Below are 15,006 nucleotides of genomic sequence, written 5' to 3' on the forward strand. Positions count from 1 at the left end.
ATGTACCGTTCCATGCATTTGTTTTGAATATATAAGTGTGTACATAAAGGTAGGTACTGTGAAGTCCATCATGGCTTGGATGTCCACTGTTTTTGAAGTTCCAGAATGGTTTTGCTAAGATGAAGAAATACCTAAACAGGACTATGAAAATTATGGTATATATTGATGTGTCACATAATACAGATGTGACATAATAAAGATGTGTAAGATGATATAACTTTTGGGTATACCTACCTCATCTGGGGATAACACCTCAAGTTTAATTTTGAGGCTTAAGTCAATCATGCTTCCCTTCCCTTTCATAGGTCCTCTATGAGTTGTTGTCATAGATCCCATATTATGCAGTAGCCATAGAATATGACATCTCTCTATGATAATTCTATATTAATTTAATTGCTGCATAGAAGTTCATTGAATGTAAGTGCCACAGTATATTTATAGATCTTCTTCTGGGACATCTATTTCGTTTTTTTTGTTTTTTTTTTTTTTTGAGACGGAGTCTCGCTCTGTCGCCCAGGCTGGAGTGCAGTGGCCGGATCTCAGCTCACTGCAAGCTCCGCCTCCCGGGTTCACGCCATTCTCCTGCCTCAGCCTCCGGAGTAGCTGGGACTACAGGCGCCCGCCACCTCGCCTGGCTAGTTTTTTGTATTTTTAGTAGAGACGGGGTTTCACCATGTTAGCCAGGATGGTCTCGATCTCCTGACCTTGTGATCCGCCCGTCTCGGCCTCCCAAAGTGCTGGGATTACAGGCTTGAGCCACCGCGCCCGGCCAAGGGACATCTATTTCTAGTTTATGTGATAGTATAGCACTTTCATGAATATTCTTGTGCTTGATCTTTACACATTCTCTTTTTTCCTTAGGATGAATTCTGAGAGATGTAATTGATGGGGCAAAATGTACTCACATTTTTTGAGGTTTGAAATTTTTCCATCAAAAGCTGGTACTCTTGACTTTTTAAGGCAAAGAGCAAATCCTCCCCTGCCAGGATTGACTTTGACTCTTTTCTTCAAACCTCACTGCTTTTTGGTTTAGTTGTCATAAAATGCCAAACACCACCAACAGGCCTCTGTGGAGGGGCTCAGAGGTAGGAGGGCTGTGATTAGGAGAAGGCTTGGACTGATGGGCAAGCTGAGTGCTCAGAATTAGAGTGAGTGGGTGGGGGTGCTGTGGGCACAGGTGCTAGGGAAGGACACCCTGAAGGGCACAGGGAGCAACAATGGCTGTAGTACGTGTGGCCATTCAGCTGGAGCAAAGGATGGAAACCAGAGTGAGCTGATGATTGGATGTCAGGTCTGAGCCAGGTGAGTCCTGTTCTCACTGTACTGTAAAGTGAGCTGCTCCAGGTTTCCCCAATTCTTAGCCCTCCAGTGCCTGCAGGGGTCCCTGAGGAGGTTAATCTTGTGTTAGGCCCTCTCCTGTTTTTCCTCTGTGAGCCTCACTCCACTTTGCAGTGAATTCTAGTATAACTTCTATTTCAGTAAGATCAAATGGTTAAGGAATCCAGAAAAGAAATGTGGTGAACACAAAGGGTTTGTCATACTTTAACTTTTGTCCCTTTCCCAGTGGTCCATGCTTCTAGGCTAGGCTCGCAATACCTAGCTCGCTTCATGCTCCTGGCCTGTGCTTACTTAAACCAATCTGTCCTCCCCACCCTGCCATCTCTGCTAAGAGTAAATATCCCCCTCCCTCTGCTTTTGCCCTAAGTTCTTTTTTCAACTCATGTAACACTTAACTTGGCCCTGCAGCTCTGTTTCCCCAAAACCCTCTCTGCCTCTTTCCTCTCAAGCTATCCATGACCAATGCCAGAGACCAGGAAATCTTAAAAGCTGCACTCTCTGCTGCTCTTCTGTCTGCTTTATCCTTCCACCTGGGATCTCTCTCATTCTACCTGTCTCTATCTGCTGAAATCCTGTTCATCTTTCCAGGTACATCCCTCATTTTTTCATCTTTAAGAAGTCCTCTCAGAAACCCCATAGGATATTTTTGTGGTATATACCATATTCCACTGTGTAATGTAGTGACACCACAGGGATTTTAATTTCTTGAAGGCAAGCACTGTAACCTAGTCATTTTTCTTTCCTAAGTGTGAAGTATCACTATGCCTTGGCCAAGTAACTATGACATGGGTACTAGCTCCACAAATGAATGAGCAGTGAGGAAAAAGGAGATGATGATGAATGAATGAGGAATCTTAATAAGAAAAAGTTTATTCTACAGTGAAGCAGTATTGGTGGCTACAAAAGCTCTTTAGGAAGGATTTAGGACAGCATCCTAATCAGAAGGACTTGGAAGCATTTTTTTTTAATTTGTTTTATTTATTTATTTATTTATTTATTTATTTATTTATTTATGAGACGGAGTCTCGCTCTGTCACCCAGGCTGGAATGCAGTGGCCTGATCTCGGCTCACTGCAAGCTCCCCCTCCCGGGTTCACGCTGTTCTCCTGCTTCAGCTTCCCGAGTAGCTGGGACCACAGGGGCCCACAACCACCACGCCTGGCTAATTGGCCTCCCAAAGTGCTGGGATTACAAGGGTGAGCTCCCGCACCTGGCCTTGGAAGCACTTTATAAAAGAGAGAGACAAGATTACATGTCAAATTGGAAGAATGGTGGTGGGAGGAGATAGGGCTCCAGAGTGGAGCAAGTCTCTTCTGCCCCTTGAACTTCCTGACAGTGCGTTGGATACCTCTCATTAAATTTAATAGTACTTGTTGCTTTGGTGTAGTGAAATACATGCCTTGATGAAATTGCATTGCATTGTTTTTGAAAGAGAGAATACTCAAGCATGTGTCACTTGTGTTTCTTGCAAGCCGCTGTGATCCTGAGCTATGCACACTTCCGGTTGGGATTATTCCTGGTTTCTACTGCCTGTTTGATTGAAGATGTGGCATGCAGAGCATAAGTGCATCATCAAAGATGAGTGCAGGGCTCATCTATCCCTGGAATTGGCTTTCCCACAATCCTGCCACAGAATATGAGCACTACGAGAATTCTGAAGAAATGGGTCTCTTGCCACCTCCCAGTGAAAGATTACTTTTGAAAAAAAAAAAAAAAAAAGATAAATCTAAACTTGTTCTTTATCTTGATATGAAATTGTAGACAGCCATAGAAAAATTTAAAAATTAACTGGGCATGGTGGTGCATACCTGTCATATGAGCCGCTTGGGAAACTGAAGTAAGAGGATCACTTGAAACCAGGAGTTTGAGGCTGCAGTGACCTGTGATCATGTCCCTGCACCCCAGCCTGGGCGAGAAAGCAAGACCCTGTATATTTTTTTAAAAAAAAGGAAAGAAAAGAAAGTATATGTTATGATAAGGAAATATATAGACAAAAAGGAGCTTTGAGAGAACCTGTGAAGTCAATAGGGATGCTGCCTTACGAGGCAGAATTTCTAAGTACACACCCATTCCATCCAGTAGAGAAAGTATCACTCAAAATTTATCTCTGTTTATACCTTAAATTCAGTGCTGCGTGATCACAAAGATCACAAATATGGCCCGGCTTCACATCCCATGCTTAGAGAAAAACTGTGTATAGGTTAAGGCATTTCAAATTAGAAGAGTGAAGTATTCTTCATTTTTCCAAACATCCCAAAATAGATATATTTACAATAAATTCTTCTGAGACGTAGCTCACAGGTCTATGAGAAAATCAGTCACAAAGATGGCATTATTGTGTAGAGTAATAGAAAATACTACTCAATTTTTGCTTTCAGTTCTAAAATACATTACTTCCAAGATATATTGTGTACAATGCAAATGCAAGGACTAATTTCCAAGATCATGTAAATTTTAATTTTATCCATGAGCAAAAGGAGGGACTGCTTGAAAAACATAATACTGGTTGTTGTTTTGGGTGATCTCAATTTCCCTGCAAATAGGTGGCAACTACCTTGAAAATTGAGACTCTGGGCTGGGCACGGTGGCTCATGTCTGTAATCCTAGCACTTCGGGATGCCAAGGTAGGCCGACCACCTGAGCTCAGGAGTTCAAGACCAGCCTGGCCAACATGGTGAAACTCCATCTCTACCAAAATACAAAAATTAGCTGGGCATGATAATGGGTACCTATAATCCCAGCTACTTGGGAGGCTAAGATGGGAGAATTGCTTGAACCCATGAGACAGTGGTTTCAGTGAGCAGAGATCACACCACTGCACTCTAGCCTGAACAGCTGAGCGAGACTCCTTCTGTAAAAAAAAAAAAAAAAAAAAGAAATGATACTGAGCTCAGCTTTACTTTGGGCAAACACAATTATTTTGGGTTCCTGAGGTTGACAATTGATACTTTAATTCAAACCTTCCAAGAAAAGACATCAGATTTCATTTTTATCTCACCATTTCTCCCACTCTCATTGAGAAGTTTTCTTGCCTGACAGTCATGGATGTCTCTTGTAAAAATCTTCATTTTGGCATTATCTTGACAACCAATTATATATAATGGAAAGACACAGGGGAGAAAGAATATTACAGCCATATTTTCTTGTTTTTTTTCCCATTCTTTTTTTAATTGTTCATAAAAATTAAATCACTTAATTTCTTAAATGTTTTGATTTACCATTACTTCCATTTTCTTTGATAAAACCATTTCTGAAAATAGCAGAATCAGAGTTGATTATGAAAAGATTATAGCCAGAAAAGCTATTTTCTTAATATAATGGATATACTGTATGAAAATATTAGTTCTGTTATTTGCTCTTTCAGCTAATATGCCCAATTGTGACACAACGTATTACCTTACTGAATTTGTTCAGTTTTGCAAAGATAAGTTAGTTTTAGATAAATATAGATTAGTCTTGCCCACAGGAACAAGTTGCTGCCCACCGCCTGGCATCACAGCCCGAGAACTCAGAGATTTCCAGTAGCCCTCAGCATCTCATCTCTGGGCTGAGCCAAAAAATAATCCCTACTGAAGTCCAGGGATACTTTCTGAAAGGTATCTTTGTCTTGTTCTGTTGAGAGTTGTGGGGAATATTGTGTATATTGGCTGTCACCTGGAGTATTTTCCCAAAGTACATGTATGCTCAATTTGTAATATCTATTTAATATCTAAACTATACTCACCCCTCTCATCAAAAACCAGAATTTGGTGAGTTTATTTGGGCATTTTATCTTTGTTTATGAGGCCCATGTTATGTCTCATACTGTACTCAAAACCAAAAACATTTGTTGAGGCAAGTAAATTCAGAGGCTTCTCCTAAGGAGAAAAGGCATATTGTGAATTGCTTTCCTCTGAGAAGACTACAGTGCTTCTCTGTGATTTATCTTTCTGAATTGCAGTTTCAGAAAACTTGTTTTTTTCTTCCTATACACTGAACAAAAATATTAATCCTGATTGTCATCAACCACCCATCATTGGATATAAGTTGTCAAATATCTACTGAGGCACAATATGCTACAATGCACCTCGAAGTTCCCAGAATAGGTTTACAGTAGTGAGAGGGAACTGGGGAGCAGCTGAAGGTCTTATTTTGTGATGGCAACACACGGTGATGTTACGGAACTTCCAAGGTGATGCTGCTGTTCTTTCATCTTGCCTTTGGTCAATTTTGTTTGTTTGTTTGTTTGTTTGTTTGTTTTCTTGGGTTTTTTTTTTGGGGGGGGGGGACGAAGTCTGACACTGTTGCCCCTTCCTGGAGTGCAATGGACCAATCTCAGCTCACCGCAACCTCTGCCTCCCGGGTTCATGCAATTCTCCTGCTTCAGCTTTCTGAGTAGCTGGGATTCCAGGTGCACACCACCACAGTTGGCTAATTTTTTGTATTTTTAGTAGAGACGGGGTTTCACTATGTTGGCCAGACTGGTCACAAACTCTTGACCTCATGATCTGCCCACCTCGGCCTCTCAAACTGCTGGGATCACAAGTGTGAGCTACTGCAATCAGCTGCCTTCGGTTAATCTTAAGGATGTTTTGTTTTGTTTTAAATTTTCATGGCCATCACTCTCTTTGGAAAGAGTTTTTAAATTCCAGTGCAAGGCAGGCCCAACTTTTCAAATATATTTCTGTGAGCACTTAGGAAACTGAATTGCTCCATCTTTCTGCACCTTCTCCATTTTTTTGCCCAGTTTCTCACTTGCATTTCAGGACCAGGCCTGTTAGGAGTAAGAAAAGAGAACCAGAATAAGGTAATTCAGTCACTTTTTTCTTGAAGTCTGTCAACTTTCTGAATGCAGATGCACTATTATTATACAATTTAAGTCAGATTTGGAACTTCATAAAATGCCTACACTATTGTCCTTTTAACCAAAGTTTTCATGAGGAACTAAATCTATCTTTTATTAAAATAATTGATTGAGTATATGTGATGCCTAGCTAATGGCTATTTGTCTTAGAAGTATGAAGTTTAAATTACCCAGAACTGTTTCAAAATCCCTTAGCATATATTCACAGAAAATGTTTGCCTATGACAGCATTCTTAGGTAAGCTGCCGTGTACCAGTTCTCATTTAGGAGAAATTTGTTAGTATTGCTTTATCAAAACAATATAAGCTCAAGGCCACTGAATACAGAGAAACCTATTTTCATTTATCTAAATGCATCTCTTATATTTTGCCATTCTTCAAACAATACAGTCTCCAATTCTAGAATGACTTCTTTTCTTTTTTTTTTTTTTGTTTTGTTTTGATTTGTTTTGTTTTGTTTTGTTTTTTTCGGACAGAGTCTCTCTCTCTCTCACCCAGGTTGGAGTGCTGTGGCATGATCTCGGCTCACTGCAACTCCTCCTCCCAGGTTCCAGCGATTCTCCTGCCTCAGCCTCCCAAGTAACTGAGATTACAGGTGTGCGCCACCATACCCAGTTAATTTTTATACTTTTTAGTAAAGACAGAGTTTCACCACATTGGCCAGGCTGGTCTCGAACTCCTGACCTAAAGTGATCCACCCATCTCAGCCTCCAAAAGTGCTGGGATTACAGGCATGAGCCACTGCACCTGGCCTTTATTTTCTTACTGTAATCCCAGATAGGCAGTTAAATGGAAATAGGAGATAATGAGCTATTTCTATATGCAAATAGGCCTTGTTTGTTTAACTTTCTAACTAAACTGATTTATTTTGAAGCACATTACATTTACATTTTCATCCATGTTTAGAATTAAACACTTTGACTGACTGTACTTGCATACAAAGAGTCCAGGAAAAAAAATTCCAAAACAAAAAGATGGAAAGTAAGATCCTAAATCAATCTATTTATGTTAAAAGTCCCCAAAAACCTGGAGACACTCAGGTAGATCTGAAGAGTCACAAGTCTCATAATCATGTGGCAGAACACTCCAAATCCTGGCTTCTAGTGAGATTTAAGTGGCATGCCAGTGGCTAATGCTTAACTCACTTTATAACCTATAAATATTAATTTTAGGCCACTCTCATGTAGACTTCAGACAGGGAAGATTTTAGAATCATTTTTTTTTCCTAATTCAGGCCTTATGAGATAAAAAATGCTTGAAAACACTGTTTTAAATCACCAGCACCACTTCTACTCAAGTGCTACATGCAGAAAGAGAGGTTGAATTATCCCCAGCATTGCAATGCAGTGTTCTTCAATAGCAGCAAAGTTTCCAGACTAGCTTACAGGGGCTAACCTAGTGGAAATATTAACAAATTGCTGAGTAACTCTAAGATATGAATGCAGTTTCATCCACTGAGACCGTGAACAATGCCTGGGAGCATATAGATGCTCAGACCATTGCCCTCTGAGGCCTTGTTTTGAATGGGTAGAAACCAGCAGCTTCCACGGTGGGTCAGATTCTCTTTGTTTCTTGGCCTAAGCTGTAGATTTTCAGTGCCCAGCCTTCCTATTTCAGCTTCCTTAGAAACCTCTTTTTTTCCCAGATCAGGAGATAACAATAGGTGCTTTTTGCCCCTGTTCACTGGAAAGGGTACAAAAGTAGGGAGTGGAAGGAGTAGGAAGAGGTATCCTGGAAGAGTGACAAATGCTGCTAATTATTCAGGGGTAGCCAGAATATTCTCCTGGTACCTGTGCAAGCTGATGGCTCACAGCAGGTGAGGAACACACTCAGTGGCCTTGTCAGTTTAGCTCCAGAAGTCCATAAGATAAAGGCAGTGTTTGAGTTCCCAAATATTTCATAATAAACAGGGTATATTTTAACATCCTTTTTGACTGCCTCTTTTCCAGCAAAAGGCATTTTCTCATTTATTGTTTAAATTAAAATTCCACAGGCTCTGTGTTGACCTGCAGTATTTTATCTATCCTGAGTCTGAGGACACTGTTTGATGGAATTAAGGTATTATGTGTTAAAGCCTGTGTGACTTTCTCTTGTTTACTTTGGGGGAAAGGATTCCAGGAACATATACGGTGTCTCAGTGCTAATACTCCATGATGGATTAACTCACAATGTCAGGAGATGACTCATATTATGTTAACATGCTTTCTTTTGTTGAAGGTGGAGGGGGGGTAGGGGTAGAATGTGATTCTACAGAAATGGCCCACGTCTTCAGAATGTTCTGCTGATACATTTTATTTCGGGTCAAATGTGCTCAGTTTTTGTTCTCATTCTGTCTTTGAGTTCTGGTACCCAGCTAGATTCTCACATGTGTATATGTTGAAATTAAACCAATGCAAAGGTTTTTACCCTGAGGTGTTACTAATTCATGAGCCTATTTTCTTTACAGTTTTTTCCTCCTATATAGCCTATATCTTGTTAAATGTCTTTTCTTCTCCTAGATTGTTTTCAATAGTAGATCAATTTTAGCTTTGTTCAGTCTCAATTATAGAAAAACCCTGAAATTAGCCAAATATTTGAACATTGTAAGGTACTAATCAGTTTAGTCAGAAAAAAAAAAGGTACAGGAACACTTCCTACAGTTCCAGAAGAGTGAGCTTTCCTGGCTGAGAGTTATTTCATAAGATGTAGTATTTCATCAAAGCCTACGTATGTGGACACTAATGGTTAGTCATCACCAGGGTAAGATGAAAAATCTGCACTGTGTATTTGTGTTGAGGCCACATTTCAGGCCAAAGGTTTTGCTTCCAAACCATGCACTCTAGCATCCTAAGTCCGTGGCTGCTCTGGCAGTGGCTCTTTTCACACCAAAAGGGAGGGAGAAAACCAGCTAACTCCTGGGATCTCTGACTGCAGTCAGGCCAAGGAACAGGGAACCAGCGTTTGTTCACTAGGATGAGGATATAAAGCATCTTCTGGGTTTTCAGATCCTGCCAAGAAAAGCTTTACAGGAAGACCCTGGGTCTTTGTGAACCTCAACCTGTCCTTGAATGACTGGGCTCATCAGCAGATCTACAGACTTTTAGTTCTTTTTGGGGTGGTGGTGACTTTTGACATTTACTGTCCGGGTCTGGTCTGCAGCACTTGGGATGCCTCCAGGCTACGGAGATAGATTACAAGTCATGCATGGAGACTGTACATGCTACAACACTTCTCCAACCTCAACCTCTATCAAAGGGCATTTGGGTATGGCCCAAGATGGGAGTAACCTCTCTTTTCAGTTGTGTCAAGTTCTTATGCCATGTTTCATTTTTCCTCTTTATACAAGGCCAAGCACATCTGCAAAAAGGCATTGCTGGAGGAGGTGCAAGAGCTGGAAACCAAGTCTCCAGTCCTGGCAAAAGCAGTGCTGTGGAACAGCAATGAAAGAGGTAGGGAGCTTCATCCCAATACTTACAGAACACAAATTCTCCTTGTCCCTTTCCCTGTTTTTCTTTCTATTTATACATTTTTTTCCCATCTTGCTTTTCGATGGAAGCACAACATGCTGAGTTTTAAGCATTTTGGTTATTCTCAGATTTAAGTTGCACTCTTTCACTGGCCACATGAAATCTTACTTTCGGGGTCACAGGGTCTGTCCCTAGGTAAGAATGGGCGTTTTGACTTGGCACAGTGGCTCACACCTGTAATCCCAGCACTTTGGGAGGCCGAGGCGAGTGGATCACGAGGTCGGGAAATAGAGACCATTCTGGCTAACACAGTGAAACCTCATATCTACTGAATATACAAAAAACTAGCTGGGTGTGGTGGCAGGCGCCTGTAGTCCCAGCTACTTGGGAGGCTGAGGCAGGAGAATGGTGTGAACCTGGGAGGCGGAGGTTGCAGTGAGCTGAGATCACGCCACTGAACTCCAGCCTCGGCAACAGAGAGAGACTCCGTCTCAAAAAAAAAAAAAAAAAAAAAAAAAAAAAAAAAGACTGGGGGTTTTATTGGGTTTAGAAGTGAGCAAAACCATGTACAAAAAAAATCAATGTCATAGCATTATTATCTTAAAGTGGAAAGGTCCAGGTTTAGCAGGATTCCACAGAGGAGTTAAAGCCTAGCCTTTGGATTTCAGACCCAATTATTGTACCCAGGTATAAGTATCACACATGAAGGTTTGCACGTGAAATAATTCATGTTATTATTCATTTAAATATTGTTAATCTCACTTCAGCATACCTAGGTGAGGGAGTTGTTTTTAATTAATACTTTCTACTGAGGTTGAGAAGGATCCTGTGAACTTTTGGAACAAATATTGCTGCTTGTGTTGCTAATTGCTCATGAATATCAGCCTGCCTGCCCTTCCCTGCACATAACAGCTAGGCCTGTGCATAGTTTTTGTTTCATCATGTATGTTAAGATGCTCTTAGAGCACACTCTGTTAAAATCTCTATACCACCAAGGAAAATTTCCCTGGTCCTGAGAAAAATTTTCAGAGTACTAGGAAGCCATTGCTGTATTAAGGATATGGAATGTCTAGAATATTCTGAATATGATTCTATAAATGCTTAGAAAGAAATCTGTAACTAACATCTAATGAAACACATATCTAGAAGTCAAATATTTATAGGGATTCCCACTTTGCGTATGGTTTTATATTTTGTTTATTTGTACCATCTTTTAACACAATAAAGATAAGCAATTTTTTTGTTAAAGAGGATCCAAAAATTTTGAGAGTCTTTAGAAGTATAATTTCAAATAGATATTTTAGGAAGGAGATTATGACATATAGTTGAAGTTGTGGATTTTTGATTACTTTAAGTAAGTACATTTATTAAGCCATTATTTTATAGTACCTATGCTAGTCACTAAAAAATAATCAGCCAACAACACAAAAAGCACTGTATTCAATAAGCTTAAAATTGTGAATATGTGGGGATAGCAGGCTGATTTTACTGCAGGTGTATATACAACCACTATATGTGGCTGAGGCAGGCACAGGACTGTTCTATCTTTCACATGACTTAAGCACAGGGCTCAGAATCTACTAGAGTTTTAAGGACCTACAACATTCTTTGGGACCTGAAAAAATACATATTTATAGGCTCCAAAAATTGGGGAGCAGGAAACCTCTGCATAATAAAATTAAGAAACACTTAAAACATTGTAAAATGAGTATCAGCTGTAAGAATTGTTAAGCTTAGGAAGCACGATAAGTTTATCATATTTAGAAACAACTTACAGGCTTTCTTATATCTCAAGAGTTCTCAAGTATACACAATGATTGCTGAGCAAGCATAAGTAATTTCTAAGTAAAACGAGAATTTCAGAGCCAAGTTCTAAAACTCCTTGAAAACATTCTACAAGAAAACATTACATAAGGCTGAAATCGGTGTTAGCCAGCTGGGCTCTTATCAGAAGACTCTGGAAAGAAACTTCTTCCAGGCCCATTTATGCTGTTAGCAGAATCCATTGCCTTTCTTGCATTTATAGGACTGAGGTAACCATTCCTTACTGGCTGTCAGCTGCAGGACAGGGGACACCTTTAGTTCCTAGAGGCTTTTATAAGGACTTTGCATGTGTCCCTACATCTTCAAGCCAAGAAAGACCAGTTGAATCCTTCTCATGCTTAGAATTTCTCTGACTTCCCCTTCTGTTATATGTCTCTTATTTTCTCTTCTGCCACATCTTCCACTGGCTTCCTGCCTTCCCCTTCTGCTTTTGAAGGCTCATGTGATTACATTGGGTATGCCCGGATAATGCAGGATAATTTACTTATTTTGAAGTCAGCTGACCAGTAACCTTAATTCACTCTGCAAAGTCCCTTTGCAGCAGAACCTACATTCGTGTTTCCTTGAATTACATGTGGATAGGGAAATGGGGGTTTCTTGAGAATTTTGCCTACCCCAAGAAGATACTCTGGGTGCCTCTCATTTATATAGAGTGTTATTTGTTTCTAATATTTTTAAATTCCTCCTCTTAGGTCCTTAATCACTGAAAATACTTATCTTATCATCTTTATTTGCCTTTCTATTTTGTAAGATGCTTGGAGAGTAGTCTAAATGTTTGTATCCATTAATTTGTCATCATAGGGGTTGGTTCCTTTCATGTTTTCTTATTTTCTATTGTAAATTTATGTTTCAGTCTGGGTTGAGGTTTTGTGTTTACTCCACCACCTGATTCTTCACGTCAATTTAAAGTTTGGGGTTTATTAAACCAGGTACATAGTGTAAATTCAAACCCAAAATCTATTTATAGCCTGTTTGGCTCTACATTTTTATAGCACACTTTTTACTTCCTCTCCAGAGCATAGAGCAAATTGGGCAAGCTTTATTATTGTCTCCCAATGCTGTGATTTTGGGTTTTGTGATTTCTGTGCATGTATGTTTTTTTGTTTGTTTGTTTCTATCATTAAATGTTCTACCCTATCGCTGAAAGGGCACCCCTTTGAAATTCTCAGCCATATGAACAGGGTCTCATCAGTTTCTACCTTCCATTCATTAGAAGCCTGATGTCTTTTTATTTGGAACATTAAAACCAAAGTTCATACATTATTGAGACAGGATAACTTCTCTAAGGCAACCTGTTTGAGCTTTAAGTTTTAAGGTTTGCATTTTATTTCTGACCCCTAAAGATTTTTCTTAGTTTCTTGTGGACTCAGGTATTCATTTTAAGTAATCTTAATTAGGATAGATTTTAGATTGTCTAGTTTGCCGTCTTACCGGAAACAGAAATTCTTTCAGTGATTTATTTTACAAACCAATCTTTAGTGACCTCTACAACTACAACTCCACTCAGGTCAGGAATGACTTTCACGTTGCCAAGTCAGTGAATATTTTGTCTTCATCTTAGGCAACATTTCATCAAAAATGTTTTCATTGAGACATTCCTGTCAGAAACATTTTTTACTTTAATATTTTAATATATTTGTTTTTGTAACAGTGTGCTTAGCTTGACTTTCTCATTCTTCTTTTATTTCACTTTTATTTTTTCAGGACTACATGTGCAGGTCTGTTATATAGGTAAACTAGTGTCATGGTGGTTTGCTGTACAGATTATTTTATCACTCTTGTATTAAGCCTATTATTATCTTGTATTAACCCATTCATTTTTTTTTCTGATCCTCTCTCTCATCCCACCCTCCACCCTCTGACAGGTTCAAGTGTTTGTTGCTCCCCTCTATGGGTCTATGTGTTAACATTTAGCTCCCACTTATATGTGACAACATTTGGTATTTGGCTTTCTGTTTCTGCACTGGTTTGTTAAGTATAACAGTCTCCAGTTCCATCCCTGTTTCTGCAAAGGACATAATTTCATTCTTCTTTATGGCTGCAAAGTATTCCATCGTCTTACTATTCTGGCAATTTTTAGTTTTCCCATAGCTTTGTTGTATCCTAAATTGCATAAAAATTCTTTGGGCATTTTCCTTTCTCACTCCATAATTTTTACCAGATTTTAGTACTTAAAATATTTTGTCTCCAATATGACAATAGCTACTGAAGTGATCTCCCTGATAGTACTCCTCTGTTGTCTTTCAAGGCATTGTCCACACTACAGTTAAAGTGACTTTTTTTTTTTTTGAGGTACAGTTTCACACCTTTTCTTTCTTTTTCTTTTCTTTTCTTTCTTTCTTTCTTTCTTTTTTTTTTTTTTTTTTTTTTTTTAGATGCAGTTTCGCTCTTTTTGCCCAGGCTGGAGTGCAATGGCACGTTCTTGGCTCACCACAATGTCTGCCTCCTGGGCTCAAGCGATTCTCCTGCCTCAGCCTCCCAAGTAGCTGGGATTACAGGCATGCACCACCATGCCTGGCTAATTTTGTATTTTTAGTAGAGACAAGGTTTCTCCATGTTGGTCAGGCTGGTCTCGAACTCCCAACCTCAGGTGATCCACCTGCCTTGGCCTCCCAAAGTGCTGGGATTACAGGTGTGAGCCACTGCCCCCAGCAAGGTGGAGTTTCACTCTTATAGCCCAGGCGGGAGTGTGGTGGCACAATCTCAGCTCATTGCAACCTCTGCCTCCTGAATTCAAGTGATTTTCCTGCCTCAGCCTCCCGAGTAGCTGGGATTATAGGTGTCCACCAATATGCCCAGCTAATTTTTGTATTTTCAGTAGAGATGGGTTTTCACCATGTTGGTCAGTCTGGTCTTGAATTCCTGACCTCAGGTGATCCACCCGCCACAGCCTCCCAAAGTGCTGGAATTACAGGCATGAACCACTGTGCCTGGCCCAAAGTGATCTTATTGATACAGGAGCTATGTGGAAAAAAATTACTTAGGCAGATAATGAGGGATAAAGAGTCTTTGACAGAGCTTCCCTTCTAACAAAAAGCAGCCCAGAAAATTATTTCTTTTTTCTAACAAAGAGCAGCCTGAAAAATCAAGCTTCAGACATAAATAAACAAGCTGGAAGCTTACATGGGGGAATGCTGGCCACACATATTCAACATGGAGTCTCCATCTTCCCTTTTAGTTACCGTGTTTACAGGAACAAAGAAATGGGCAACATGGCACAGCTCAGGCAGATAACCTGCCTGCATAATAAAAGCTTAAAATGGGACTACCAGAGTTTCACCTTCTATGTAAATAGCACACCTGGTCTAACCACTTTTTCATGTCCTATGCAAATCAGACAATGCCTGCTCACCAGCTGATCTTTAAACCCTCTATATTTTGCCTTGGACAGGCAACCCATTTTTCCAGAACAACTCTCTGCAGCAGAGAGCTATTCTCTTTCTTTTGCCTATTAAACTTCCACTCTCAACCTCACTCTTTGTGTGTCTGCATCCTAGTTTTCCATGGCCATAAGACAAGGAACATGGGTGTTACTCATGGGTGTTACTCTAGAAGA

The 15,006-nt window shown here is 39.9% G+C and overlaps 1 protein-coding gene across 1 annotated transcript in view; it reads left to right on the forward strand.

Annotated features, from left to right (window-relative positions):
* Positions 1-1,217: 1,217 nt before the first annotated feature.
* LOC141407620 (ATP-dependent zinc metalloprotease YME1L1-like) overlaps positions 1,218-15,006 on the forward strand; it is a 68,265-nt gene continuing 54,476 nt past the window's right edge. The window contains exons 1-2 of the mRNA XM_074000840.1: positions 1,218-1,268; positions 9,506-9,608. Coding sequence (XP_073856941.1) covers positions 1,218-1,268; positions 9,506-9,608 — 154 coding nt within the window. The remainder of the gene's footprint in view (positions 1,269-9,505; positions 9,609-15,006) is intronic.

Source organism: Macaca fascicularis, chromosome 9 (genome assembly GCF_037993035.2).
Source record: "Macaca fascicularis isolate 582-1 chromosome 9, T2T-MFA8v1.1".
Classification (NCBI taxonomy): domain Eukaryota; kingdom Metazoa; phylum Chordata; class Mammalia; order Primates; family Cercopithecidae; genus Macaca; species Macaca fascicularis.